This window comes from Cololabis saira, chromosome 20 (assembly GCF_033807715.1).
Source record: "Cololabis saira isolate AMF1-May2022 chromosome 20, fColSai1.1, whole genome shotgun sequence".
In the NCBI taxonomy this organism is placed as follows: domain Eukaryota; kingdom Metazoa; phylum Chordata; class Actinopteri; order Beloniformes; family Belonidae; genus Cololabis; species Cololabis saira.
The window spans coordinates 39,605,698-39,631,792 of NC_084606.1; the positions used below are offsets into that span (position 1 = coordinate 39,605,698).

A 26,095-nucleotide genomic window follows, 5' to 3' on the forward strand; every position below is an offset into this window, starting at 1 on the left:
AGAGCAAAAATGCTGCATTCAGGACCACATATCCCCAGGTCTTGTTCTAATCTTAATCTTTAGCAAGACAATGCAAAACCACTTTCCGTTCACGTTACAACAAAATGAGTGAAAGAGAGAAAGAGCTGGTCTGGAACACTGACCCTAAACGTTTGCACATCGAGGACAAAACTACACTTGAAACTCTTCATCACTGTGTCATCAATGGAAGAACTCCGTCGTTGTGAAAAGGCAGCGTTGCAAAGTGGTAAAAGCTTTACTGCACTAACTTCATGTTGTAGTGTAGTACATGCCTGAATGCATAAAATGCATAATAAGGAAATGAATATTTCTGGCTCATACTGTCTGCATAGTAACAAAAATTAAAAGTAAGTTATGTGGAAGAATCTGTGTGATTTGTGGTTTACTGATTTGAGACGGTGCCACATTTACAGTAATTCCAACTAAACCCTCCGGTTGCTATGCTCTCCCAGCTGCAAGTCTTTCAATCTGTCATTCATTCATTTAGCTTTTGTTCATATTAAAAGTATAATTTGCAGTGTAAACCAGCAAAATGTCAAATAAAACAGCGCTGGACCAAATTAAAGGCAGGGATAACAAAAAAAGAAATGCTAAAGATGTTGATACTTCTGGTCAGATCATAAAATGTTCAACAATATGAGTTAATGATGAATCCTGGTCCTAATCAAACCACATCGTTTCTTCTAACTCAAGCGTTTAAGTAAGAACTCCGGCTCAGATACTTTATGAAAGCGTCTGAAGCAGATGGACGGCACGCATGCTTTTATCCAGTGGGTTTTAACGGGACTTACCGAGCTGGAGAGTTTCTGCTGCATCGCGCCGCTGCACACAAACGTCTGAGGTCTGCTCGTATAAAAGGCCCTCTTTCATACCGCGGCGGGAGATCACATGATGGGGATAATCACATTGCTGCTTAACCTTGTGCTACGGACTCAGTGGCCCTGATCTAAATAATGTGGAGAGGAATTCCTCAAAAAGAGTCAACAACAATAACACATCAATTAAAACTACTCCTAAATGACCTTTCCATCCCCAGCCACAGTTTCAGACACAACAAGAGGGTTTTAACTCTTACAGGCCTCATAAAAGTCTTCATAAAGTCTTAAACAAGTTCAAACGCTGTAAAATGAATGCAGAAATATATTCAAAAGGGACATATGTCAAAAATAACATTGTCTGTTTGAAAGCACCAAAATCTCGGAAAATCCAACATGCAACAACCCTGTCTCTTTGTTTGCATACTGGTGATCTAAACCAGGGGTCGGCAACCCGAAATGTTGAAAGAGCCATATTGGACCAAAAACACAAAAAACAAATATGTCTGGAGCCGCAAAGAATGAAAAGTCTTGTATCAGCCTCATGAAGACAGCACATGCTGCATGTTTCTATATTAGTTATAACTGGGGGGAGATTTTTTTTCATTATGCACTTCGAGAAAAAAGTCAAAATTTTGAGAAAAAAGTTGAAATGTCGAGATTAATGTTGAAGTACAATCTTGAGAAAAAAGTCGAAATGTCGAGAAAAAAGTCAAAATTTCGAGAAAAAAGTCAAAATTTCGAGAAAAAAGTCAAAATTTCAAGATTAAAAAGGAAAGACAAAAAGAAAAAAAGAGAAAAAAGGAAAAAAAGAAGAAAAGAAGGAAAAAAAGGTCCAACATTTTTGAAAAAGCTGATCCCTGATCTAAACTTTCCTCATCCACCCAGGAAGCCGGAGACACCACCCTACAACCTGCTGCTATCAACACAGCTGTTCATTCACTGCTGAAATATAAGCTGTAAATGACCAAATTATGTCACATCATTTTAAAAGGCCTCAGAGAACTTTGTTAAAAAAGAGTGTGATATGTCTTGAGGGATGTTTCTGAAGGCAGACAAGACAGACAACATTAGCAGTGTGACCTCAATTAAACCCCCTCCTGTTTGAATCTGGACTGCGGTCATGCTCAATCTTTATACCGCTCATTTTAATCTTGTCTAGCATCTTCTGTTTTTATGCCCATTTGTTGCCCTTTTCTGTCTTTAAAGTCTACTTCGTATCCAGAAAATCTCTGGATACGAATCTGCCTGTCATCACATCTGCACACCTGACCTCAGATCACTGTCCTGCTCCCCATTTTGAGATCTTTTTCTTCTCCTTTGCGCTCTCCTGGCACTCCAGCTGCACGGAAGCAGACAGGAAGAGGCTGCAGAGGGTGGCAAACACAGCACGGAAGATCATCGGCTGCCCTCTGCCCTCTCTGCCCTCCCTGTCTGACATCTACAGCTCCCGCTGCCTCAACAGGGCAAGGAACATTTTAAAGGACAACACCCACCCCGGTTTCCACCTTTTTGACCTGTTGCCCTCTGGGAGGCGCTTCAGGTCCTTAAGATCCCGAACCAACAGACTCAGGGACAGCTTCTTCCCCAAAGCTGTGAACTTTTTGAACTCCTAAGCTACCTCACACTGTGCAATATTTAATATTTAATATTTCATATTTCCTATTTCCTGTCCATAATGTATGTGCAATACTCTTCCATCCTTTCAGTGCAATATTCTTCCACCCATCCAAGTGCAATATTCCTCCACCCACTCATGTACATTTTTATTTTATTCTCCCATTCACTCTTTCCTTATAGTGTATATATATATATATATATATTTATGTTTACTTTTTTTGTTCATATTTGTTGTGTACAGTGTACTTGTTTATATAGTCTTGCATTTGTTTTGCACTTTGACGGAGCTGCTGCCCAATTCCATTGTAGAAATATAATGACAATAAAGGCTTTCTATTCTATTTCTATTCTTCTATTCTCATGCAACATATTGTGAATTGTTTTCTCCGTGTCCTCCAGAGACTGAGGGAAAGAACCAGACGGCCCCTCTGTGACCTTACTCAAAGAGTTGGTTTGAAGGTCGTTTTTTCTCATTCTGGACTACGAGGGGTAAGCTGGAGTTCATGTTCCCTGACCCCGGTTAATCCAAATGTGCAGAACAAACAAGCCCAGCAGCTGCCCAGCATCCCCTCCCAGCCTCAGTCACCACTGCCCTGATTCAGGCCACGTTTATACATAAAACTGATATTTCCCCCTCCTCTTCTCTCCTCTCCCCCTGAAAAATACCATCATTTACACCAGGCGTCGGCAACCCAACATGATGAAAGAGCCATATTGGACCAAAAACGCAAAAAAATAATATTTCTGGAGTGGCAAAAAATGAAGTCTTGTATAAACCTTAGATTGAAGGCAACGCATGCTGCATGTTTCTATATTAGTTAGAACTGGGGGAAGATTTTTTTTTTTCATTATGCACTTCGAGAAAAAAGTCGAAATGTCGAGAAAAAAGTTGAAATACAATCTTGAGAAAAAAGTCGAAATGTCGAGAAAAAAGTCAAAATTTCGAGAAAAAAGTCAAAATTTTGAGAAAAAAGTCGAAATGTTGAGATAAAAGTCGAAATTTCGATAAAAAAGTTGAAATGTTGAGAAAAAAGTCAAAATTTCGAGAAAAAAGTTGAAATTCGTGGAATTGATTAACTGGTCTCTCAGCACAATTGACCCAATTTTTGCGATGAGAAGTCAGGGGGTAAGGGAGCCCTCTTGCCCCGATGGGACATTTTTTGCTGGATACACAATGGATTCCTGGGAACATTGGAAACCGTTGTGCTTGGCGATTCTGTCTGTCGAGGACGTTGAAGATGCTTCATAATTGGATTTATGATAGCAGGATTTCTTCTAATTGGAGTGGGGATTTTCCTGGCCTATCGACAATCGCGTAAGTCGGCGACAGCCGTTCTGGCCCTTTCTGAGCTGCCCGACGTTGCTGAAGGAATGAGGACGGGGATCAGCACTCAAACTTTAACGCTGGGAGAGCAAAGCCGCAAGCTGGATGCGATTCTTGAACAGAATCGCAGGCTAGCGGCGGTCTTTGAGCTCATTGGCAAGATGGAGAAAACCTTGGAGAAGTTGGAAGCTTGGCTTGGCGGGAATTGATCACAAATTCGTCTGTTTGGAGTCGCCATTGATGAACCAGAGACTTAACGGCAGACGGAAAATTACTGGAGTCTGCCTGTTTCCTTTCTTTCAATACAATTGTTGATTCTATAATCTGACCTTGGCAGGGCAGCTTGGCCCGCTGCTCCAGTCACAATCTCCCTGGTGGAATGTAAACAAGTGGCTCTGCCCCCACTAGCCCTCCCCCTCTCTTAAAAACATCTGTGGACTTGTTTTCAGAACTGTACCGAGCCGTCTGATAACATCAAGGACAATGGCTAAGGAGCAGCTCTGGGGCGAAGTTTTCACAGACTCACCGCTCACACACACACACACACACTTACTGATAACCACTTTGGCCGGAGTTTTCAGAACTGATAGTTTTTGGTGACTTTGAGCTTCGTTTTCGTGTAAAGGAACGGCCACAATGCATGAAAACGCCACCGTTTTTACTATGTGTAAACAGGGCCTGAATCTGTTCACCCATCAACATTTCTGATGCTCAAACAACATTTGACATGACTGCTGCCAGAGCTGAAACGAGGCATGCAGAAGGTCCGATCAGCTTGCAGATGCTTGGATCACTGACTGCAGGGGGGTCCGGGGGGTCCGGGGGTCCCTGGACACTCAGCTTTGTCCCTAAACCACTGCTGAACAGCAGTCTGCTTAATCAGTCTAGTCTGGACTGGCCTGGAGGGCGGTGGCTAATGAGCTCAGGCTGCAGTTAATACACCGCCTGCTGCTCAGCTAATCCTAGTACCCTTCCAGACTTGCAGGGCTGGTCCTGGTGACCTGCTATACAGTCTTAAAAACGTGAATGATTTCACTCTACTACATCTTTTTTCACAGCTCAGAAGTTCATCAAAAGTGCCGAGCTAAAGTGAGCTGTTGCCACCGGCTCAGCCCCCAGGAGCTGTCTAACCTTCGACCTCCTGACCCTTCAAACAGCAGCTCGTTGGCAGTGGTGGCGGACCGTTAGCACAATGAGCAGTACAGTGAGTAGGGTTGCCATCTTTCAGAAATAGAAATAAGGGACGCCCCGATTTCATCAACGCAGGCGCCAAAAAAAGGGACATCCCCAAAACTTCTAAACTGCATAGAAATGGATTTATTTTATATGAAAAAACAAAATGCTTTGATTTAAAGTGCTTTAATAGCATTGAACTTGCATGACTGTACAGACAGACAACCATACTAGCAACTGAAATATCCTCCTATGCTACGTATGTCCACATCAGCCCAGATGTAGAATACAGGTGAAGAATATGGTGTAAAAGTTAATTAATTTCAATCATTTTAAAAGGTGAAACTAATATATTACCTAGTCTTATTACATGCAAAGCAGGATATGTTAAACCTTTATTTGTTATAATTTTGATGATTGAATTGTTTATTGATTTCATAAAATATTCTCTTTATTTGGAGTTTCATAAACTGTGAGCCATAATCATCAAAATTATAACAAATAAGGGCTTGAAATATCTCACTTTGAATGTAGTGGGAAATAATATATTTGTTTCACCTTTAGTTGAATTTACTACGAATGAAGTTTTGCAATATATTCAAATTTTCCGACCTTCACCTGTATATTATGACATCAATAAATAAGAGTATAATACATGTCCGTATTGGTTCAATACGGAACGCAACTTTTAATTCCCAATTACGTAACAATTCCGTATTTCAAGGGACGGAGGCAACCCTAACAGTGAGCCACGTCTTCACAGTGATTACGCCCAGATTCACTGAAAATGCTGAATGCGTAAAGGCCATGAGAAGATGTTTCACAAGTGTGTAGAAGAAGAATGATTGACGGAGAAGATCTGCCAAATTTCTTTCACTTTTATCAGATGCAGACTCTACTAACTTAGAGAGGCCAATCACGCTAGAAGAATTGAGGGATGCGACGCGTACCAAGCAGAATGGTAAATCGCCAGATACATTACTGTTTGGGAAGAGATGGGTCCTTTTTTTTTAGACATGATTATTTTTTCGGTTGACGAGGGTACATTCATTGCCTTCATCTCTTTGCTGCTGAAAAAAGGTAAAGGTCCTACTGACTGTTCCAGTTACCGTCCCCTTAGCTTCTCGCCCACTGCCTCCAATCCCATACGCCAGAATTAGTCACATCTGATCAAACTGATCAAGGCTGGCAGCTGATAATGTCATAATAACATCATTGATGGATGCTATGAAAGCCTTTGAGCGTTTAGAGTGGTCATATCTGTGGTCTGTCTTGGAGGTGATGGGTTTTGGCAGCACCTTTAGTGGGATGATGATTAAAACTTTACACTCTAATCCCTCGGCACAAGTTCTGACTGGTCACATTTTCTCTGCTCTCTTTCCAGTTTCTAGGTCCTCATGCCAGGGCTGTCCGTTGAGTCCTGTTCTGTTTCTGCTTTCCTTGGATAAATACCACAAACCGCTCCAGAAGATAGTAGTACTGGAAACAAATATTCACAGGCTCAAAGTGAATGGGGAGATAAATGGACAATATTGGAATTAATCTATTCTGCCGATTTCCCGAAACAGTGAAATAATAATACCTTTATTTATAAAGCGCTTTTCAAAACAAGTCACAAAGTGCTTTACATGCAATTAAAAACAGGAAACAAACAATTAGTACAATATTAAGATAAGACACAATTGAGAGATAATAAAAACAGACAAATAATACAGTCATTTAAACGCAAGTGTAAAATAGTGAGTTTTTAAAAGAAGACAATGTGTTAGCTCCCCTGATCTCCTCCGGCAGGTCATTCCATAAGCGAGGGCTAAAACAGAAAAGCCCCGGTCACCCTTGGTCTTTAAGTTAGACCAAGGAATGGCCAGGAATGACCCACCAGAGGATCTCAGGGTGAGGTCAGGAGGTCAGCTATGGAATCAGGAGCTAGCCCCATACCAGCCTTAAAAGTAATAATTAACATTTTTAAATCCACTCTAAAACGGACTGGGAGCCAGTGAAGGGACTTTAATTTAGATTTTGCTGAGTGAGGCATGAAAAAAGTGAATTGCAGTAATCTAACCGGGATGAAATAAATGCATCTATAACTAAACTGTCTCTAGGTTTTTAGATGAAAGAAATGACCTGATTTTGGATATTTTTCTAAGATGGAAGAAGCATGATTGGACAACGGAATTTAAATGCTGGTCGAAATTGAGGTGTTTGTCAAAAATAATACCGAGGTTTCTACAAGAAGTGGTGATGTTGGATGAGAGGGGACCAAGATGGGAAGAAATATGATTTTGTGATGAGTCTGGGCCTATGATGAGGATTTCTGTCTTCTCTGAGTTAAGTTGTAAAAAGTTTGATGCCATCCAGTTATAGATATCTGCAATGCACATGTGGAGGTTATTTAGTTGATTGGAGTTGCTATTATCAAACGAAAGGTATAATTGTGTATCATCGGCATAGAAATGGTATTTAATATTGTGTTTTGTAATAATATTACCTAGAGGAAGCATGTAAATGGAGAACAGTAATGGGCCGAGAACAGAACCTTGAGGAACTCCATAATCTAATGGTGATGAAGATGACTGAAAATGACCAATTTCTACAAGGAAAGACCTTTCGGACGGATAAGAACGGAACCAATCTAAAACCAACCCTGAAATGCTCACCCAATTTTTAAGACGCTCAATTAAAATATTATGATCAACAAAATGATGCACAAGTCTGACCCCGGCAGCATCAGCACCACTTCATTGTCTAATGACAGTATTAACAGTAATAACTGTGTAATAACTACAGTCCACACAGACATTATTTACTATTTTCATTAATTGATATGAAAACCAATAACATCACCAAACCAACACAGTGGAGGCAACATTCATGCTTAAGACTATTAAGCACAAATCCATTTATGAATGTGTACAATAGTAGCAAGAGATAAATTAAACAATGCCAACACTACGACTACTGGGATTCATCAAAGTCCCCATTCTGACTGAAAACAAGGAAAAGCCACTAAATATTTCTTTCAAGAGGATTTACAAAGTTAACAATACTTTCAGTGGTTAGAAGGAGTAAATAGAGCGTAAACCAGGTCTCCTAGATACTCGGTTGTGAAATATTCCCACAGTTCAGTCCAAAGGTAACGTGTTCTTGTGGCGTTAGCATCCTGAGGATCAGCCGCTCCTCCTGCGCCTTTTCACAAACGTCCCAGTGAGCGAGTGATTCCAGGTCATGACACGGTAGAAGTTACGTTTTTGCTGAACACACAAAGTGATGACCTCTGCCGCTCCTGCAGGCCTTGGTCTGCCACTTGGCTCTCCTCCACACCAGCACACATTTCTTACTTCCCTTCCTTTTGGACAGAGGAGGCGGAATGTTCCAGTTAGTGTAGCTGACGGGACGGCTGTCCGCCCACTCCCACCGTCCTCGGCCCTCTCTGTCACTGAGGCCTTCAACGGGAAACATAAAGAAAATTATCATTTTAATTCAGTGAAGATGCATCCGGATACATATTGTCGCTAACGTCAAACTGTGACAGCCAGCGTGTCCAGCGTGGGCGTGACTTAGTTCTTAGTATTTTAACCATCGTGCATCCTTCCATCACGAGGAAAGGCCTCACAACCAGACTTCTCAGGAACATATGCGGGTCTTAAAGCAGCACAATGCAACTTTCAGCTTCTGTTGAGTTTGGCGGCTCCTTTGGACAAAAGCGGTAGTGCTTTACCAGAAAGAACTACATTTCCCATGAGCACCAGCGCGTACTGCCGGAAAACTCCTGTCCCCGTCGCTGCATTTGTTTTGATAGTGAATGAAATAAGACGGGACGGACTTTCAAAACTACTTTTCTGTTTTCAGCGGTCGTTTGCAGGATTGATAGTGAAGAGGTAATGTATCTATTTTTGGATAAACAATATAATATGACGATGTTGAAAATCACTAAGTTCAACTTGGTTTTATTAGTGAAGTCACCCCCGGCCCCATCCTGTTTCAGCGTTTCTACTGCACCTTTTTCCTGTCAAGTTTTTTAGAGGGACTTCGTCATAAATTAGTAGTCCAACATACTTACTGACAAAATAAAAAAATACTTTATAACCTGTGAATAACTGAATGTTTTGCAGATCAGCCCTGCACAATTTTACAGTTCTCAGGAAAAATAGTAGAAATGTTCTATACATTTTCTTTGCATTGCATTCTTTCCTCTAGTGCTGTAATTCTATTCAATTGTATTATTATTTTATAAAATTTCCTCATTGCCATTTTATAATCACTATTATTATTGTGTGTCTGTTGTTGATATTGTCAGTAATTTTAGAATTACCAAAACCCAAGATGAATGTGAAAACATTGACCCAACGCAGACCGAGAGGGCTGTGATTGGTTTGCTTGGTAGCAACGCATTTCTGGTTCCAGACTGCACCATCCCCACCATTTTTAAACATCTTGTTGTTGTACACGGACAGAACATTATCAACATGGACCAAGTTGAGGAGAGACTCATTGAGGAAGTCCGTAAATTCAAATAAAAAATAATAATAATAAAACGACGATAAACCATTCAGGAAAAGATTGCACCCCCCTAGTGCTCTGGGGGGGTACTGCACCACGGCGAAATGGAGTGACGGAGAAGTCCGAAGGGTTCACGACGGCGTCACGGCAACGGCGTAGGCTCTGCGTTGGTTTAACACAGAAACTAAATTCAGGTTTAAACCGGAACACCCACCTATCCAGAATGGCTGTCTTCCACTGAAGTCCCACAGCCACTCCATGTCAGCTTTAGAGAAGACGCTCGCAAGAGTTCCCTTATATCTGACACACAGATGAAAAGGAAGTTATTTTCGTCCCGAAGACACTTTTAATGAGGTTATCCACCCTTTATGTGTGACTGACAGCTCATCCAGACATGCATCTCCACACATGCTGTCTCCCAGAGTCCTTCTGTTTCATGGTGTGGGACGGGCGTGAGAACAGTACCTTTCCCTGCAGACCCGGTTAGCCACGCTCCACGTGACCTTCTGCTCGGCACACAGAACGTAGCAGTGGCCATGATGAGACGTCCAGCCCTGTGGACATTTCTGGGCATTCACCATCTGAGGAAATGTGGACAAAGCTGAAAATTAGGACTCAAATTAACCCTGGTGCTGTCTTTGGGTCAAGGGAGGGTGAAGGGAGGAAAGAAGGAATGAAGGAAGGGAGAAAAGATGGAAGGAAGGAAAGAAGGAAGTAAGGAAGAAAGGAGAAAAGAAGGAAAGAAGTAGGAAAGGGAGTAAAGGAAGGGAGAAAAGATGGGAGGAAAGAAGGGAGAAAAGATGGAAGGAAGGGAGAAAGGAGAAAAGAAGGAAAGAAGGAAGGAAGTAGGAAAGGGAGTAAGGAAGGGAGAAAAGATGGAAGGGAGGAAAGAAGGGAGAAAAGATGGAAGGACGGGAGAAAGGAAGGAAAGAAGGGAGAAAAGGAAAGAAGGGAGGGAGGAAGGAATGGAGAAAAGGAAAGAAATAAGGGAGGGAAAAAGGAAGGAATGGATAAAATAAGGAGAAAAAGGAGTAAAGGAGGGTAGAAAAGGAGGAAAAGAGGAAAGGAAGAAGGAAGGAGAGAGCATGGCAGGAGGAAAGAAGGATAGAAGAATTGGGTCATTTTGACCCAAAGACGGTACAAGGGTTGAAAGAAACCTAAAGTAGTTTTCTTCCAACAATCGACCTTGGGCAGATGCAGATGCAGAAATTGCAGGCTGATTTTCTCTGACGTGTACCTGATGGGTGGGTGCCCAGGGTTTCCAGGAGACGCCGTTGCAGTGATAGAGCTGATTGGTGGTTTGGTTGAAGTGCAGGAGACCCTTCAGTTCTGGTCTGCAGGGCTTAGCTGTCGCCTGTGAGCCAAACAGAACACAGAAATCCGTTTGTGTCGCTTCACACAGAAACCATCGTGACTACAGTTTGCATACGTGAGAAACAAATCAGTCGTACTTTTTATTGGAAGGAAGTGGTCATCTTGTAAGTCTGTAGAGCCCTATCGTGAATGGAAAGATAGTCTAATAGTACATAAAAAAAGCCCTTCGGAAAGCTAAAACAGCTTATTATTCATCGCTGATAAAGGATAATAAAAGTAACAGCACAAGTTACCACGACCCTGAGGACTGAACTCTGCTCTACTGCCTGCCTTGATAAAGCTTTAATAAAGACGTTTACTGTGAAACTCTGTGTCCTTGTGCTGCATGTGGCTCCGCCACACACCCTTGTAGCAGAAAAACATATTTACAGCCTGGCTAAATAAAAAAGGAGCGAGATTTGACATCCATAACAACTGTACGGGGGTTGAATTTATATATACCACATCAGGTAGAATTAAAAAAAGACAAATACAAATGTTCTTAACTGGTGAATGAAAAGCAAGCAGAAAGAAGAAGAATCTTATCTGATCTGCCCCTTTTTCCAAGAAATAACTTCACAAATAACATAAATTAATCATATAATCTGTACATTAATGGAATGAAAATGCTTCCTGTTAACGTACACATATTCATCCAGTGATAGTGCTTTTATAGCAATGTGTGTGCAGTCGATAGCCCTGATTACATTAGGAAAACCGGCTAAATATTCTTTCTCTTCTTACTGCGCCATTTGCGATATCTTCTAACACTGCCAAAGCTGCCATTGTTGTTAACGGTATTTCTGCACCACTTTGCGCATGCTTTTATATCCACTCGTGTAATTGCAGACAGTTGAATGTGTTAATTGTTCATCAGTGTGTCTCTGATGTGCACATCACTCTGAGGGCTAATTGTTTTCACATTATTAACAGTTTTCCAGCATCACCACTAAGGGTCGCCAACGGACACTTAGGGCCCGATTTACTAAGATCCTAAATAAAGAGTACTAAATTGCGTGTGCACTGAAAAAGTTTGCGCGTGCTGCTGTTGCGTGGTTTGCGGGTGATCAACTAAGATTGCCTACGCAATTGATAACAGGTGCAAACAGCAGTATTTAAATGAGGTGTTGCGTGTCTTACGGTTTGCGAGAGCAAACTCTGCGCCATGGAGAGTCTGGATGGAAAGCAGGATAGTCGCAAGCGCAAAATGAAATTGAACGAGTTGGAGTTAGAGATATTAGTGGAAGAGGCAAATAAACACATTCATGAACTACAGCAAAGAAATTTAAACATTACCAAAAGAAACGCAACATCGGAGAAAACCTGCGATAGAATAAATGCAGTTGGTAACACAAAAAACGGAAAAACGTCTGGTTTTTCATATTTCAATTTTAGGCACAGATCAAAAATACGAAATAGAAAAACGGGCCACAGGACTGAATTTGATTTTAATATTTAATTGGTCGGGTTTGCGTGACCCGGCGGTGCTCGGCATGATCTGAGGAGAAAAAGACAATCAGACACAGAGCTGGAGAGCGCTTTGATTCATCTATTTATGAGTTAAGTTTTTATTCAGATGTCCACAGTATATTGCAAATATTATATATTATATAGCAAACACTGACAGTAAATGTGTGACAGACGGGACCATCATATGGCCGTCGATTTAACGCAGAAGCATAATTCAGGCGAAGCTGCAGTCTGTCTGCGCTGATCCTGACACAGCGGGTCGGAGCGGATTTGGTTATGATGTTTAACCTGTGTTTTGTGATTAATAAGCACGGGTTTTAATTAAATGTAATTTACGAAGGATGATTTCACGTTCAATAAGATAAGTAATCAATAAAATACAAAGTTTGGCACAAAGGCTTGGCCTGCTTGTGGGCGAGTGGAGGGGGGCACAGGTGGCAAGATATAAGGCGGAGAACTAAAGAAAAAGTGGCCTTTAATAAAACTTGTGCAACCATTTTTAAAATAGCATGCAGCAGAATAAAGACTCTCTCTCTGCGTATTCTTTGATTTTGGATGTCGCCTCCTTGCCACAATAACGGCAGCAGCAGATTAGCACCTTCCTTTCAAACGTATTAAATACAGACGCAATCACAATACGCGCAATTACTTTCAGGCTTGGTAAATCTCATTGCGCGTGGTAAATGGACCAATTTGCATCTTCCCCTCCCAGTATTTAGGATTTCTGGCGGGTACGCCCCATATCGATTATTCATCAGGGCAAAAGTACTAACTGAATTGCATGTGCAATTTTGCGCATTTCAGAGACGCAGTCGTCTTTGCACGCTGTTAGTAGATCAGCTGGGACTTTGGTTTGCGGGTGCTGTCAAGTTTGCACACGTTTTTACGCACGCAAACCTTTAGTAAATCGGGCCCTTAGTCCGTTGGCGTGGAAACTGTGGAAAGCTGTGGAAACGTGCGTACGCCAGCCATGAAGTTGGCGTCGGGCACCGCACATTTCCACGGTCATTTCACTCTTGATACATCTGAACGTTTGCGTGGAAAAGGGCGTACGCCATGTTTTTGTGCATACGCACCCTTTGTACATGAGGCCCCAGGATTCCTTGTGAACAGAACATGTGCAGAAAACAAATTCCTGTTCCGTTTGATGGGGATATTCTGTTTGGCGTTTACATGACCCAATATTCAGGTTTTAAAAGGAGTAACCCAGGGCTCATATTCGGGTTTTTAAAAACCCGAATATGAGCAAATTCGGTTTATTCAAAGGGGTTATTGGTGTTTACATGGCCGTGCAAATTCGGGTTATTGCCAATATTCGGGTTTTAAAAGGGTTATTGATGCATGGAAACACAGTCATGGATTTTAGACGTAAATCCCCAGTTCCTCATTGTAGTGTTCTTCACAACCAGCCAGTTGAACTAGTGACCAGTTAATTTTTAATTCTCAGGTGCTTAAGAAAGCAAAATCCAATCGCAGGGATGATACTCACCCTATTAAGCAAGAATATAAGCTTTTGGCCTTCGCATAACTGTTCCGCCAGCTACAAAAAATAGATACAAATGTTCCTTTGTGCCTCTCTCCATTAAGGCTTTAACGCTGCAGAGAAGAGGAGGGAACTGTGGTTTAGAACCTGGTCCATGCTGCCACCTGTGTTGTTGAAATCTATTTAAAACTATTTATGCTGCTCGGTAGTCTGCCTTTTTATAGCTTCTCCCTCCTTGCGTTCTGTGGACTATGAGCTTGGTGCATCTGATGTAGTTCTTCTCTGCTCGCATCATGTATGTTTTTATGTCTGAACGTGCTGATGATGAATGTGCTGAATATTTATATCTGCTGCAAACCTAATCACCCTTCAAGGGACTAATTCATAAAGTGAAGTGAAGTGAAAGTGAGTTTAAAAGAAAAGGTCTAACTTTTTTACTTGCTGGCTCACGGTAAAACACACTTTTAGGGCCCGAGCACTTACAGTGCGAAGGCCCTATTGTATCTGTAGGAATTTTTCTTCTGACGAAAGGAGGGCCTTTTTCCCCCCCTAAACGTGCCCGAAAAGTCACCAAATTTTGCACGCAAGCCAGGCCTGGCGAAAAATGTGATATTTAATGGTTTGCATTAATGGGCGTGGTAAAATGGCTCAACAGTGCCCCCTAGAAAACTTTGTGCCTCAAGCCCCACAATACGTTTTGACGTACATGCACAAAAATCGGTACACACCTGTATCATGTCATAACTTAAAGAAAAGTCTCTTGGCGCCATGGCCGAAACCAAACAGGAAGTCGGCCATTTTGAACATTTTGAATTAATCGTGTCATTTTGGCGAAATTTATGCTATTCATTCAGCCGTTAATATGGCCCGAACCGTAACGTGCACCCAGGTGTGTTATACATCAAAATGTGCGTCTACATCCTGCGACGACGCGCATTACTTTTCTCTTTCAAAAGTGTTACCGTGGCGACGCTAGACGCCAAAAAGCGCGCCCCCCTTCATCTGATTGTCCATATTTGATAGTTCCCCAAATATCACCAAATTTTGCACCAAGCCAGGCCTGGTGATAAATTTGATATTTCATGGTTTGCATTAATGGGCGTGGCCTAACGGCTCAACAGCGCCCCCTAGAATACTTTTATCTGCCATAACTTTTGAATGGTTTGACATAAAGACTCTTGGGTGGTGTCATGGGACTCTGTATTGAGTCCTTGACCATAATTCGTGAAAATTAACCCCGCCCCTTCTTCTGATTGGTTGTCCATATTTCCTGCTTTAACTTTTGAATGGTTTGACATAGAGAGTCGTGGGTGGTGTCATTTCTGATATGCTTATGGGGGCGGTGGCCATGAGTGTGAGGGCCCGTTCATCGCTGCTTGCAGCTTTAATTTTGGTCTTGTATTTGTACTCACATGTTTGGTTTTATGTGGTTTTGGAGTCTCTCTCAGAGGATCCAACTTCTTTTTTTTAATCTCAGCAGACTCCTGTTGCTGGGTCCCCCGGTTCACCACTCGGACACTCGCCTTTCTGATCTTCCTGGTTGGGGAGGCGTCACCCTCTACTCGGACCCGCATGAGGCCGTGGTACTGGAATTAAAGAAAAAACTGGAGATGAAGACTTTTCAACCTGCAGAAACCTCCTGCAGGCGTCTGCTGCTGCAGCTGCTTAGGGCCAATCCCAATACACCCCCTACTTTCTACCACTACCCCTAAAAAAGAAGAGACAGATTTTAGGGCACTTGAAATCTTCCCAGGGCCCTGTCCCAATACACCCCCTACTCCTACTTTCAGCACCAGCCCTAAAATCAGGAAGCTGAGAGCCAAAAACTGTTTTAATTTCAGCTGTAGCGCTGTTAATATGCCACTTTATTAAGTTTTAATATTTTTTCAGGCGTAAAAGTAACCGCTAAGATCCCCAACCTGGGCTCAGTTTATCCAAATAACACCTGTTAAGAAATTTGATCTGATGTTTTCGGCGATGAGAAGAGCCGCCGGCTCGGAGCAGCAGCAGCCGGAGTACAGACGTGATCGCCAGGTCAACCTGCGCCGTCGTCCCGGGGGAGATGAAATCTAACAGTTGTAGCTACGCCTGTTAAGAAATTTGCTACAAAAATTTCCGGATGAGAACAGCCTGCCGGCTCCGGGGCTGATTTATGGCTCCGCGTTAAATCGACGCAGAGCCTACGGCGTAGGTTACAGCGTAGGTTACGGCGTAGGCTCTGCGTTGGTGTAACGCGGAGCCATAAATCAGCCTTTATTCTGGCGAGGTTTGAAAAAGACTTCGCAACAACGGGCAAACGAGTGATTATGTACATTCACTGAGTGAATATTATGAAAGTAAAATATATATTTCTCGCTAGAAATGTAATCAAAACGCATTTTTATGCAGAAACTAACTCAAAATATTGATTTTATTCACTAAAAAATAAGAAATGTCCGCCATGTTTTTTTTTATTCAGTCCGCAAATGACAACGAAAAGCATTCTGGGAAATTTTTCTGGCCTTAGATCAGCTAGTGAGCATTGGAAATCCCTCGATCCGTAGGGACAGATTCATAGCCACTAAACTCGTTTTCTCCACTACCCCTAGTTGAAAAGAGGAATTGGGACACCACTACCCTCACGGGAATGTGCAAAATTTAGGGGTAGTGCTGAAAAGTAGGGGTAGTGGGGGGATTGGGACAGGGCCTTACTGTGTAGAGCACATCTGTCCCATTTTGAATCACGGATGAAGGAGCAATCTGAAAAACAAACAGAAGATGCGGTTTATGGAGCCAAGGTTACAGGAAAAAGGCCTATGATGCAGGGTAAGATCAAGTGAAATAGTGACAGTTAGGCGCTTACAGTTTTTGGACTGCCAATAACCTTTAGTTTCTTTTTTGGGACACTTGCTTCTGGCTTGGAGACGCCGTCTCCTCGAGTCCAAACGGCAGCTTCTGCACCAAAGGCAAGTTTTTCCACCTTAATGGATCCATGCTGGGGATACTTGTCTGATGGGATCTCTTTTCCTCCAAGAAGAGGAGCCTGAGGGTCCGGGTTTGACCTGCACTGTCCTGAAGTGTCAACACTCATGTAAGTATGAGGCTTCACACTAAAATGATACAAAACATCATTATTTTTGACCTTTAATGATGAGTTGAGCCTTGTTGGTTCTGCCGAGTACCGTGGCTACAGACGAGACTAGCAGCACCTCAAACTTTTCATCTGCCTCCTCAATCTGGTCTTGAATGATTTCGGTTCGCCACGTTCGCTTTGACACTCCTACACGCACAGAGATCATGGTTTATGCACCGGACACACTTTCTTTAACACAGAAACAAATACAAGAAAAACTGAGAAAGCTTTGCTGTTAAGAATAAGAAGGAAATCCACATCCCAAACATGCAGAACTTTCTAGTGTTGTGTAAAACCTCTTTGGACATAAATACAGTATATGAACTGGCAAAACAGAGAGAGAGAGATGCCTGGATGTAGCTCTTCCACTGAAGAGGATTTTGTTCATGGTGAAGGGTACTATGAACAAATACCTGGATCAAACTGAATGAGGGAGGGTGGATTTATCACAAAATCTCTTCCGGCAAATGCACTGTCTTCCTTTACCTTGAAACATAAGAGCAGAGAAGGTTGCAGAATCCCAGGTATCACACTATTGATCAGTCTGTCCAAACTGTGGTCCCAGGTAAAGCATAAAGATCCTTACAAACACAAATTTAAAACTAGAAATGTAGGGATGCCCTGATACCGATACTGCTCTCATATACTCGTACTCGCAAAAATTCTCCGATACCACGCACCGATACCACTTCATTGTTGTTGTAGTTACTGATTAGTGACTGTAGGGGGAGATGTTGAGCCGCCCCGCGGCTCCCCGGGTGAGTGTGCAGGCTGGCGACGGAGCAGCTGCTGAGCCGCCGCTGCTCAGCCAGCGGTTAGCTGCTAGTTGGCTAAGCTCAGCGTAGTGATCATGGACATATAGACTGTACGTAGACGCCTCATAGACGGACACCTGCCTATTGGAGCTGACGTTCAGCGCGGCCGCCATCTTGGATGGGTCTTCAATGCGGCCCTAGTGCATTTATTTCTACTGAGGAAGGTTTTGTCCCCGACTACAATCATCCATAACTCCCCAAATTTTTACCCTATTTTCACACGGTTTGGTTTGTTACAAACGGCAGAGATTTAGTTATGATACAGGACGCTGTCACACATTAAAAATACGTACTTTTATGCTGAAAGCCTTTGTATTATGCTTTTTAACAAAGACATATGGTATGGCATATTGATAAATGCATAAATTAATTAGTTTTATATTTTAATAAAGAAACAAGTTTGATTGTTCATTTGAATTTATTTGAAGGGGAGAGGGGTGTGTTGTTGTATTTATTTATTTATATTTATTTTATTTTTTTTTTCTTTCTTTCTTATTAATATTATTTATTTATTTTTATTTAATTATTGTTTTGAAAAGTTAAAAAAGGGCAAAATATTGATATTTCTATCATTATTGTAAATCTTTTTTGTTTCTCTTATTGCCCTCAATAAATATATCTATAAAAATAAATCCAGGTCATTCCAGGGTCTTATACTACCCTGTTAGGCTTGAACTGGGGCTGGGGAGCTAAAACCCTTGAAAAAGAACAGTTTTGCAGCTTGTTGCGTGTGCTGGCTGTAACTGTAACTCTATAACTTCAGTGTAGTTCATTTAGCCTGGAGTGAGGAGACCCATCCAATATGGCGGCCACGCTAGATTACCTTCCAGCATGTCATGAGGCGTCTACGTATATACGTCTATGGTAGTGATGAGAAGAGATTGAAACGACCCATGAGTGAGACTGGCAGCGCAAGATAGCTACAATTAATGCAGCGGGACGTCAGCAGTGTGGACATATTTACAAAAAATGGGGCGACGACAGAAACAAGGCAGACTGAAGCTATGTGCTAATACTAAGGTGTCAAGAGGAGGAAAGGAGAATACGTCAATTAATACCAGCAACTTGATAAAACATCTCAAGACGCATCAAAAGTACATAAATAAAAATGCTCGGTGGGAAAAAAATTGTATCAGGGCATATAAATATATATATAATATAATGTGCATACCGGTACTTTTAAGGTTTTGCAAAGAATAAATGTTCAGACCTTGACGGTGACGTACGCCGACTCTGCTAAGTTCCCACGCCGAACGATTTCCAGTGAGATTGATCCGTGAGCCTCGCACGCAGAGGACTGGGACTGAGAAAACTCCACCGTGGACCACCGGAACTCAAGTCTGCAGGATGAGGAACTCTTAGCATGACATACAAAAACCAAAATGACAAATGCTTTTATTTCCTTACGTGTGAGGGGGACCAGTGTTGCCCAGAGGATCAGACACTCGAAACTCCAGACTGTCTGACAGAGACTCGCCGTCTGGACTGATTATGTAGACAATCCTTCTTTTATCAAGATCCATCTGACAGAAGCGCTGGGACACAAAACCACCTGTAAAAACAAAGGGAATGACTATTTATATAAATACATATATATCGAGATATACAGGACTGTCTCAGAAAATTAGAATATTGTGATACATTTTCAGCAATGCAATTACAAAAACAAAAATGTTTTTTTCAATATTGCTGATTATGGCTTACATCATAAGATTAAGATTCCCAGAATATTCAAATTTTTGAGATAGGATATTTGAGTTTTATTAAGCTGTAAGCCATGATCAGCAATATTAAAATAATAAAAGGCTTGCAATATTTCAGTTGATTTGTAATGAATCCAGAATGTATGACATTTTTGTTTCTGTAATTGCATTACAGAAAATCACAATATTCTAATTTTCTGAGACAGTCCTGTGTATCTAGTAAAATTTGATGAAAATCAGATGGAAGCTGAAGTCACCATGACCTGTTGTGATGTTTTCTAAGTAACCAAAATACGGTGGACGAATGATGGAAAACATGATTTCTTCTTTTGTGCTGTCGGAGTCTTGTGCTTTCAGCTCTCGAGATGTCAGGAAGATGCCGTGTCGGCCGTCAGTTAAAACCTCTGCTTTCCAAAGCAGGAGCAGCTTCACCACTTCAGGAGACGACTTATCCAAAGTCTTGATCTGAAATTACAAGCAGTTTGATGAAGCAGGACTCCACATGGGAAACTATCTACAACTCCGTACTTAAGGAAACGAAGAATGGGGAGAGGGGGAACCTAGACAAACGGAAATGTATGAGTAAAACCTTCTGCATCTTAAAACAGACATATCTGGCAAGAAGGAAGCATCGCAAAAAACACAAACCATCACTTCAACATGTCTGTATTGAACATTTACAGCGCTGGATGAAAAAGTTATGGTGCTTTTCCGCTAGTACCTACTCAGCCCGGCTCGACTTGCCACGCACCGGTTTTGAGCTTCTCCACTAGGGGTCTAATGTGTCGAGTAGATACTTTTCTGTATCTATTCTGCAGAGGTATCTGACATCATCACACTACAGGCCACCGATTGGTCGGGGGGTTGGAGTCAGACGTCTGAGTCAGGAGGAGGAAATCAGAGAAAGAGACTCTGACGGATTCTTGTTCATTTTATTCGACAGGCAATGGCAGATCCAACTCTGAGGTGCAGATGTTCATACCGTATTTTTGTGACCATTAGGCACATATAAACGTCTTATTTAAATAAAAAAAAGTGCTGCACGCCCAATGACGCAATGTGCCCATTGTATTATTTAAAAGCTGATTTATGGTTCCGCGTTACACCGACGCAGAGCCTACGCCGTAGGGCTGCGTCGACTTAACGTGGATCCATAAGGCGGACGTATTTGAGGCCACCATGAGAACGTTAAAGGGGGAAGGGGGGGCGAGTGAATTGCCCGTGATTGCCCGGCGGCGGCTCCGTGGCGGGACCCCTGGAGCGGGCGGTGAGACTCGGCGTCCCTACCGAGAAGGAGACGCGGCTCCCGGGGGGGCTGCGTCGCACAGGCGGGCCGGAAGGCTGGAGGAACCACCGAACGAGCAGCAGCCGACACGTCGGCTGCCGCTCGCTCGCTCGGCGGGCTCCGTCGTTTACTGTGATGGATTGTAGATGCGTGGGCTGACGTGTCTGCTGGGCTGGACTGTTGTTCGGGCTTTTGCAAAAGCCGGCATCATTTCCGAGGGGCCGCACGGCACGGAAAGTGACTCGGCTGCTCAGCGGTCAGAGAGCTGCGGGCTCGTGCCCGTCGCAGCTGATCACTTCTCCCGGGCTCAGCTGATCAGTTCTCCCGGTCTCATTGATCAGTTCTCCCGGTCTCAGCTGATCTGTTCTCCCAGTCTCAGCTGATCAGTTCTCCCGGTCTCAGCTGATCAGTTCTCCCGGTCTCATTGATCAGTTCTCCCGGTCTCAGCTGATCAGGCTCGGATGAATGCAGAAACGGAGGATGAAGATTTCGATGGGCTTGATTAATGTAATAACTTAAATAGAGTACAATCAAACTAAGTTTTGCTCCCGCTTTACTTTTAATTTTTTTTTTTTCGCTCTATTTGTGTGTGTTGTGCTACTTCTGATCTGGGTATTGAGAAGAAACGAGGGCAAGGCGAGTCGAGGTGAGCCCCAGATGAGCCGAACGAGGGACCCTTGCATGAATTGATGTGAACACCTTTGGACCGACCTGCAGCTGAAGGAGGCCCAGCTGCTGTCCCTGCTGCATCCCCTCATCCACACTGAGATGAGGAAAGCAGGAGAGAGAGAGACTCTTCACCAAGGTCACCCGCGGAGCGTAACCATCCAGCTGTTCACCTGCGGAGCGTAACCACCCAGCTGTTCACCAAGGACCAAACCAGACCAGACCAGTTTCACTGCCCAATTCAAGTTCAATTTAACTAGTTTAGTTTTAGTTGTGAGACAGCTGATCCCATCACAACTGGGTTTATTAGCTTAAGTGTGTTTGTTTATTTTATCGTTTGTCTACTGCTGCATTAGAGGGCTGCATTGGGATCGGGTCCCGCCGGATCCCGCGTTGGCTTTGGCGTTTAGGCTCCATTCAAGCATGGCAAATAAATGCAGAAAACCAATATTTGTGTGGATCTGGTCTTATGGAAGCTGCTGACAGTTGGACGTGGAAGCAAAGTGATAGCATTGATGTCAAATAGTTTATTGAGATGAAGCCAGAAATCTGATAACTTACAAACTTCCTCTGCCTTGCACTTCGATGACAACATGCTTGTATTTTTATACGGCTTAAGACCCACCTGAACAGTGAAGAAAACAGGCTCCGTATGTAACTGTCCATCCAGCAGGAAGCCTCGCTTCGAGCTGTCGGCGGCGGTGAAGGAGAAGCGGTCGATCTGCGACGGCCCTCCGTTGTTTTTGTATGTCACGTCCAACTCCTTTATGTGTCTCTGGGTGAAGTTTGAGCCGGCGGTCAGCGCGGTGCCGGCCAGGAGCAGCTGGCCGTACTGTGGAGGCTGCTGGAGGACGAAGGTCAGGGCTCTGGGCGGAGTGTCGGGGTCAGACAAGGACAGGCTGTCCGGACCCAGGATCACGGCAGAACCTCGGGGGACCGTAAGACCTCTGTTGTTGGTCAGAGATGGCAGGACGCGATCCACCATTTCCACTCGAACCTCGAAGGTTCCATTCCGACTGGTTATACCGTTACTCACAACGAACCTGCCAATCACACAGAGACTGGTCGTTAGACTACGGTATCTACAGTAAAGTTATGGGTATAAACACTGGATCAGAAAAATGACTGACTGCATTGTTCCTCGTGTTTTTGACACTAGTACTTAGTAGGGATGTAACAATATACCGTGCCACGAAATTTCGCGATACAAAAACGTTGTGGAGGTGACAAATTGTAGTGCGTTATTAATATTAATATATTGTGTTTACTAGTAACATCCTATTGGTGCAGCGGGATCACGTGACGACTAGAGGTGGGTGCAATTCATCGATGTGTCGATGCATCGCAATGCGTCACGTGACGATTTGGAATCGATTCATTTTTTTTTTTAAGTTATCCTATCCAGATTCCAGACTGAATAAGCTGCTGAATCATTGCATTTTCAAGAATGCACATTTCTTATTGTCCACTTGAAATATGGCAGATATGTTTACACTAAATACGGGGGAATATAGATGGAAGTACATATCTTGTTTACTTGAATTAATGAACTCATTAAATCCAGGGCTTGACCGTTTTCAGTGTTTTCTGCCAATAGAGGGGGCTCTCATGCAAGTGCAGCTTTCCCTGGTCAAAGTTAAGTCAAAGAGCAAATGTTTACATAGTCATAAAATAAATTATTTTGTGTCTTTGAAAAATACATGTCAAATGTTCAAAAAACCTTGTTATTTACTTAATGAGTGTTGTTAGAGGAACTGATTGGCTATTTGATTGGCTATTTATTTACAAATGTAGCCACAGATGAAGACAAAATCAATCTTGTATGGAAAAAAGCATTAAAAATCACAATAATCGAAGAATCGTGGCATCAATAATCGAATCAAATCGACAATCGTTATAATCGAAGAATCGAAGAATCGAAGCTCCAATAATCGAAATCGAATCGAATCGTGAGGTACCCTTGTTTGCACACCCCTAGTGACGACCGCGCCTCGACCCGCGGACCAAACTAATACCGTTTTACCTTTATTTATTTATTTAATTTTATTCATTCAATTTCTGGAAAAGAAAAAAGCCGAAATGTTGAGAAAAAAGTCAGAGAAAGGAAATCGAGATGCTTAATGCAAACCTGACATTTACTTTTAGTTCAGTTTGTGGAAAATGGTTGGCCTGGCTTGCTCTTTAAAACTTAAACAGTTATAATGCATTACAAACTGTAACAATAGGGCAAACGCACAGCATTGTTTTGTATTTTGTGTCTTTCAAATAAAAGACAAAGAGATCAGTGTATCGTTACACCACTAGTACTTAGGAGAACTTTTATTTTCTAACAAATACAGATAATGGACTCTGTCAGACGGGTGATCTCACTGAAAGATCTCTGTGGTCTTGCTGGCTCGGTTGTCATGAACGTATGCCACCAGGTTTGCTGCGACGTCCATCTGGCTGAAGGTGGAGATGACCAGTCCTGGATGGTTGACGTACTCTACGTGTCCGTGGGCCGGTGGGCTCATGACGGTGTACAGGAGCTCCTCCGGCTTGTCTGTGCCATCCGTGGCCAGCAGAACATCTGTGGTAAGAACCACACGATCACCTCGACTGACGTTCACTGGTTTCAAAAAGATTGCGATGTTTCCTGAAAACCACGAGAGAACAATAAAAGGTCACACTTTAATGAGAAACAATAATAATTAAAGCTGCAAGCAGCGATGAACGGGCCCTCGCACTCATGGCCATCTCCCCCATAAGCATATCAGAAATGACACTACCCACGACTTCCTATGTCAAACCATTCAAAAGTTATAGCAGAAAATAGGGACAACCAATCAGAAGAAGGGGCGGGGCTAATTCAGGCCAATGAAGGTCAAGGACTCAAAACCGAGTCTGATGACACCACCCACGACTCTCTATGTCAAACCATTCAAAAGTTAGAGAAAGCCGGCAGGGGGCGCATGATGTAGGACGTGTTTCACGTCGGCTCCTCGGGAATGAGTTTATAATATATTTTATCTTTTATATAAAGTCTGTCCTTCGGTTGCCACTACTAAATCCCCGTGCAAGGACTGTATATCGGTCTTCCTCACTGTTTTAAACGGGTAAATGTCGAGTTCCAGAGCGAAGAGTGAGTCTGCTAAGGCCGCCCGGGGCCGGCTGCAACCCGACTCCCCGGTGCTGTCGGATGCCAATGACGAGATGCTAAGAAGCATTAAAGCAATGATGGAGGACTTGCGTACTGAAATTGTCACGAAATTTGAGGCAATAGTGTCGGCAACTGTCAGGAAGGAGGTAGCGACCGCTCTGAAGCCGCTTGAGGGGAGAATTGATCGGCAAAGTGAGTCTATTAGCGATCTCGAGCACGCGGCTAATGAGCACGGCGACAAGCTAACCGACGTGCATGCTAATGTGGCTAAGCTATCTGCTGTGGTGGAGACTTTGAGCAAGAAGTGTGAGGACCTGGAGGCCCGCTCTCGGTGGAACAACATCCGTGTGGTTGGCGTGCCTGAGGGTACCGAGGGACCTCGACCCACAGAGTTCATGGCTGATTTTCTGAAAGATTTATTGCGACTGGAGGAGAGGCCCGGCCTCGACAGGGCCCACCGCATGCTACGAGCCAAGCCAGGGAAGGGGGAACCACCGCGTCCGATGGTCATCAGGGTGACACTGTTCCGTGTCAGGAATGCTATTCTGCGCCGTGCGGGAGAGGCCTCACCGCTGCTGTACAACGGGAGGAAGGTATTTATCTTCCCCGACTTCACATCGTTGGTGGCCAAGCAGAGGGCGGCCTTTGTCCAGGTGAAAAAGGAGCTCCACGCCTGTGGTAATGTTAAGTTTGGCCTCCGGTACCCAGCTACACTGCACATCACCCTGTCGGGTGGCCAGACCCACAAGTTTGAGGACCCGGACCGGGCTCTGGATTTTGTGAACAAGCTGAAAAAGAACCCGGGTCCAGAAGATTCCACCGGCTGAGGGCTGGGCCGCTGATATCCTTGTTTACAGCCATGACACGGAATGTTGCGAACTTTAGACTGATTATGCGCTCTGCTCAGAGAATGTAGGTGCTAGAGGTTTTATTTTATTTAATTTTTTTTTTTTTTTTTTTTAATTTATTTATTTATTTTTTTTTATTATTTTATTTTTTTTTAAATTTTTTTTTATTAATTTAATTAATTTTTTAAGTAATTCATTTATTAAGTAATCGTCACTCTCTTGCTGAGGATTCTCTGTTTGATGATTGTTACACTGAGGATTACTCCACTCTTAAATGGAGTCATTTATTTATTTATTTATTTTTATATAAATTTTATTTTTTTTTTTTTTATTTATTTTTTTTTTTATTCATTTAATTAATTTTTTAAGTAATTCATTTATCAAGTAATCGTCACTCTCTTGCTGAGGATTCTCTGTTTGATAACTCTGTTGCACTGAGGATTACTCCACTCTTAAATGGAGTCATTTATTTATTTATTTATTTTTATATATATATATATATATATATATTTTTTTTTTTTTTTTTTTTTAATTAATTTAATTAATTTTTTAAGTAATTCATTTATTAAGTAATCGTCACTCTCTTGCTGAGGATTCTCTGTTTGATGATTGTTGCACTGAGGATTACTCCACTCTTAAATGGAGTCATTTATTTATTTATTTTTATATAAATTTTAATTTTTTTTTTTTTTTTTTTTTTTTTTTTTAATTTATTTAATTTATTTTATTAAGTGATCGTCACTCTCTTGCTGAGGATTTTCGGTTTAA

At 42.6% G+C, this 26,095-nt stretch overlaps 1 protein-coding gene across 2 annotated transcripts in view; it reads right to left on the reverse strand.

The window, feature by feature from the left end:
* The window catches only part of frem1a (Fras1 related extracellular matrix 1a), an 89,620-nt gene that overhangs the window by 14,276 nt on the left and 49,249 nt on the right, over nt 1–26,095 (reverse strand). Inside the window, exons 24-37 of one of the 2 annotated variants that reach the window (XM_061709455.1) lie at nt 23,711–23,975; nt 21,966–22,383; nt 19,653–19,854; nt 19,094–19,238; nt 18,897–19,026; nt 17,285–17,357; nt 16,881–17,018; nt 16,602–16,810; nt 16,451–16,498; nt 15,172–15,345; nt 10,691–10,807; nt 9,919–10,034; nt 9,668–9,753; nt 6,517–8,396 (exon numbers count right to left, since the gene is read on the reverse strand). In XM_061709455.1, coding sequence (XP_061565439.1) covers nt 8,194–8,396; nt 9,668–9,753; nt 9,919–10,034; nt 10,691–10,807; nt 15,172–15,345; nt 16,451–16,498; nt 16,602–16,810; nt 16,881–17,018; nt 17,285–17,357; nt 18,897–19,026; nt 19,094–19,238; nt 19,653–19,854; nt 21,966–22,383; nt 23,711–23,975 — 2,324 coding nt within the window. In that variant the 3' untranslated portion in view covers nt 6,517–8,193. Of the gene's footprint in view, nt 1–6,516; nt 8,397–9,667; nt 9,754–9,918; nt 10,035–10,690; nt 10,808–15,171; nt 15,346–16,450; nt 16,499–16,601; nt 16,811–16,880; nt 17,019–17,284; nt 17,358–18,896; nt 19,027–19,093; nt 19,239–19,652; nt 19,855–21,965; nt 22,384–23,710; nt 23,976–26,095 lie in introns of those variants that run through there. The other variant, XM_061709454.1, reaches the window with a different exon arrangement.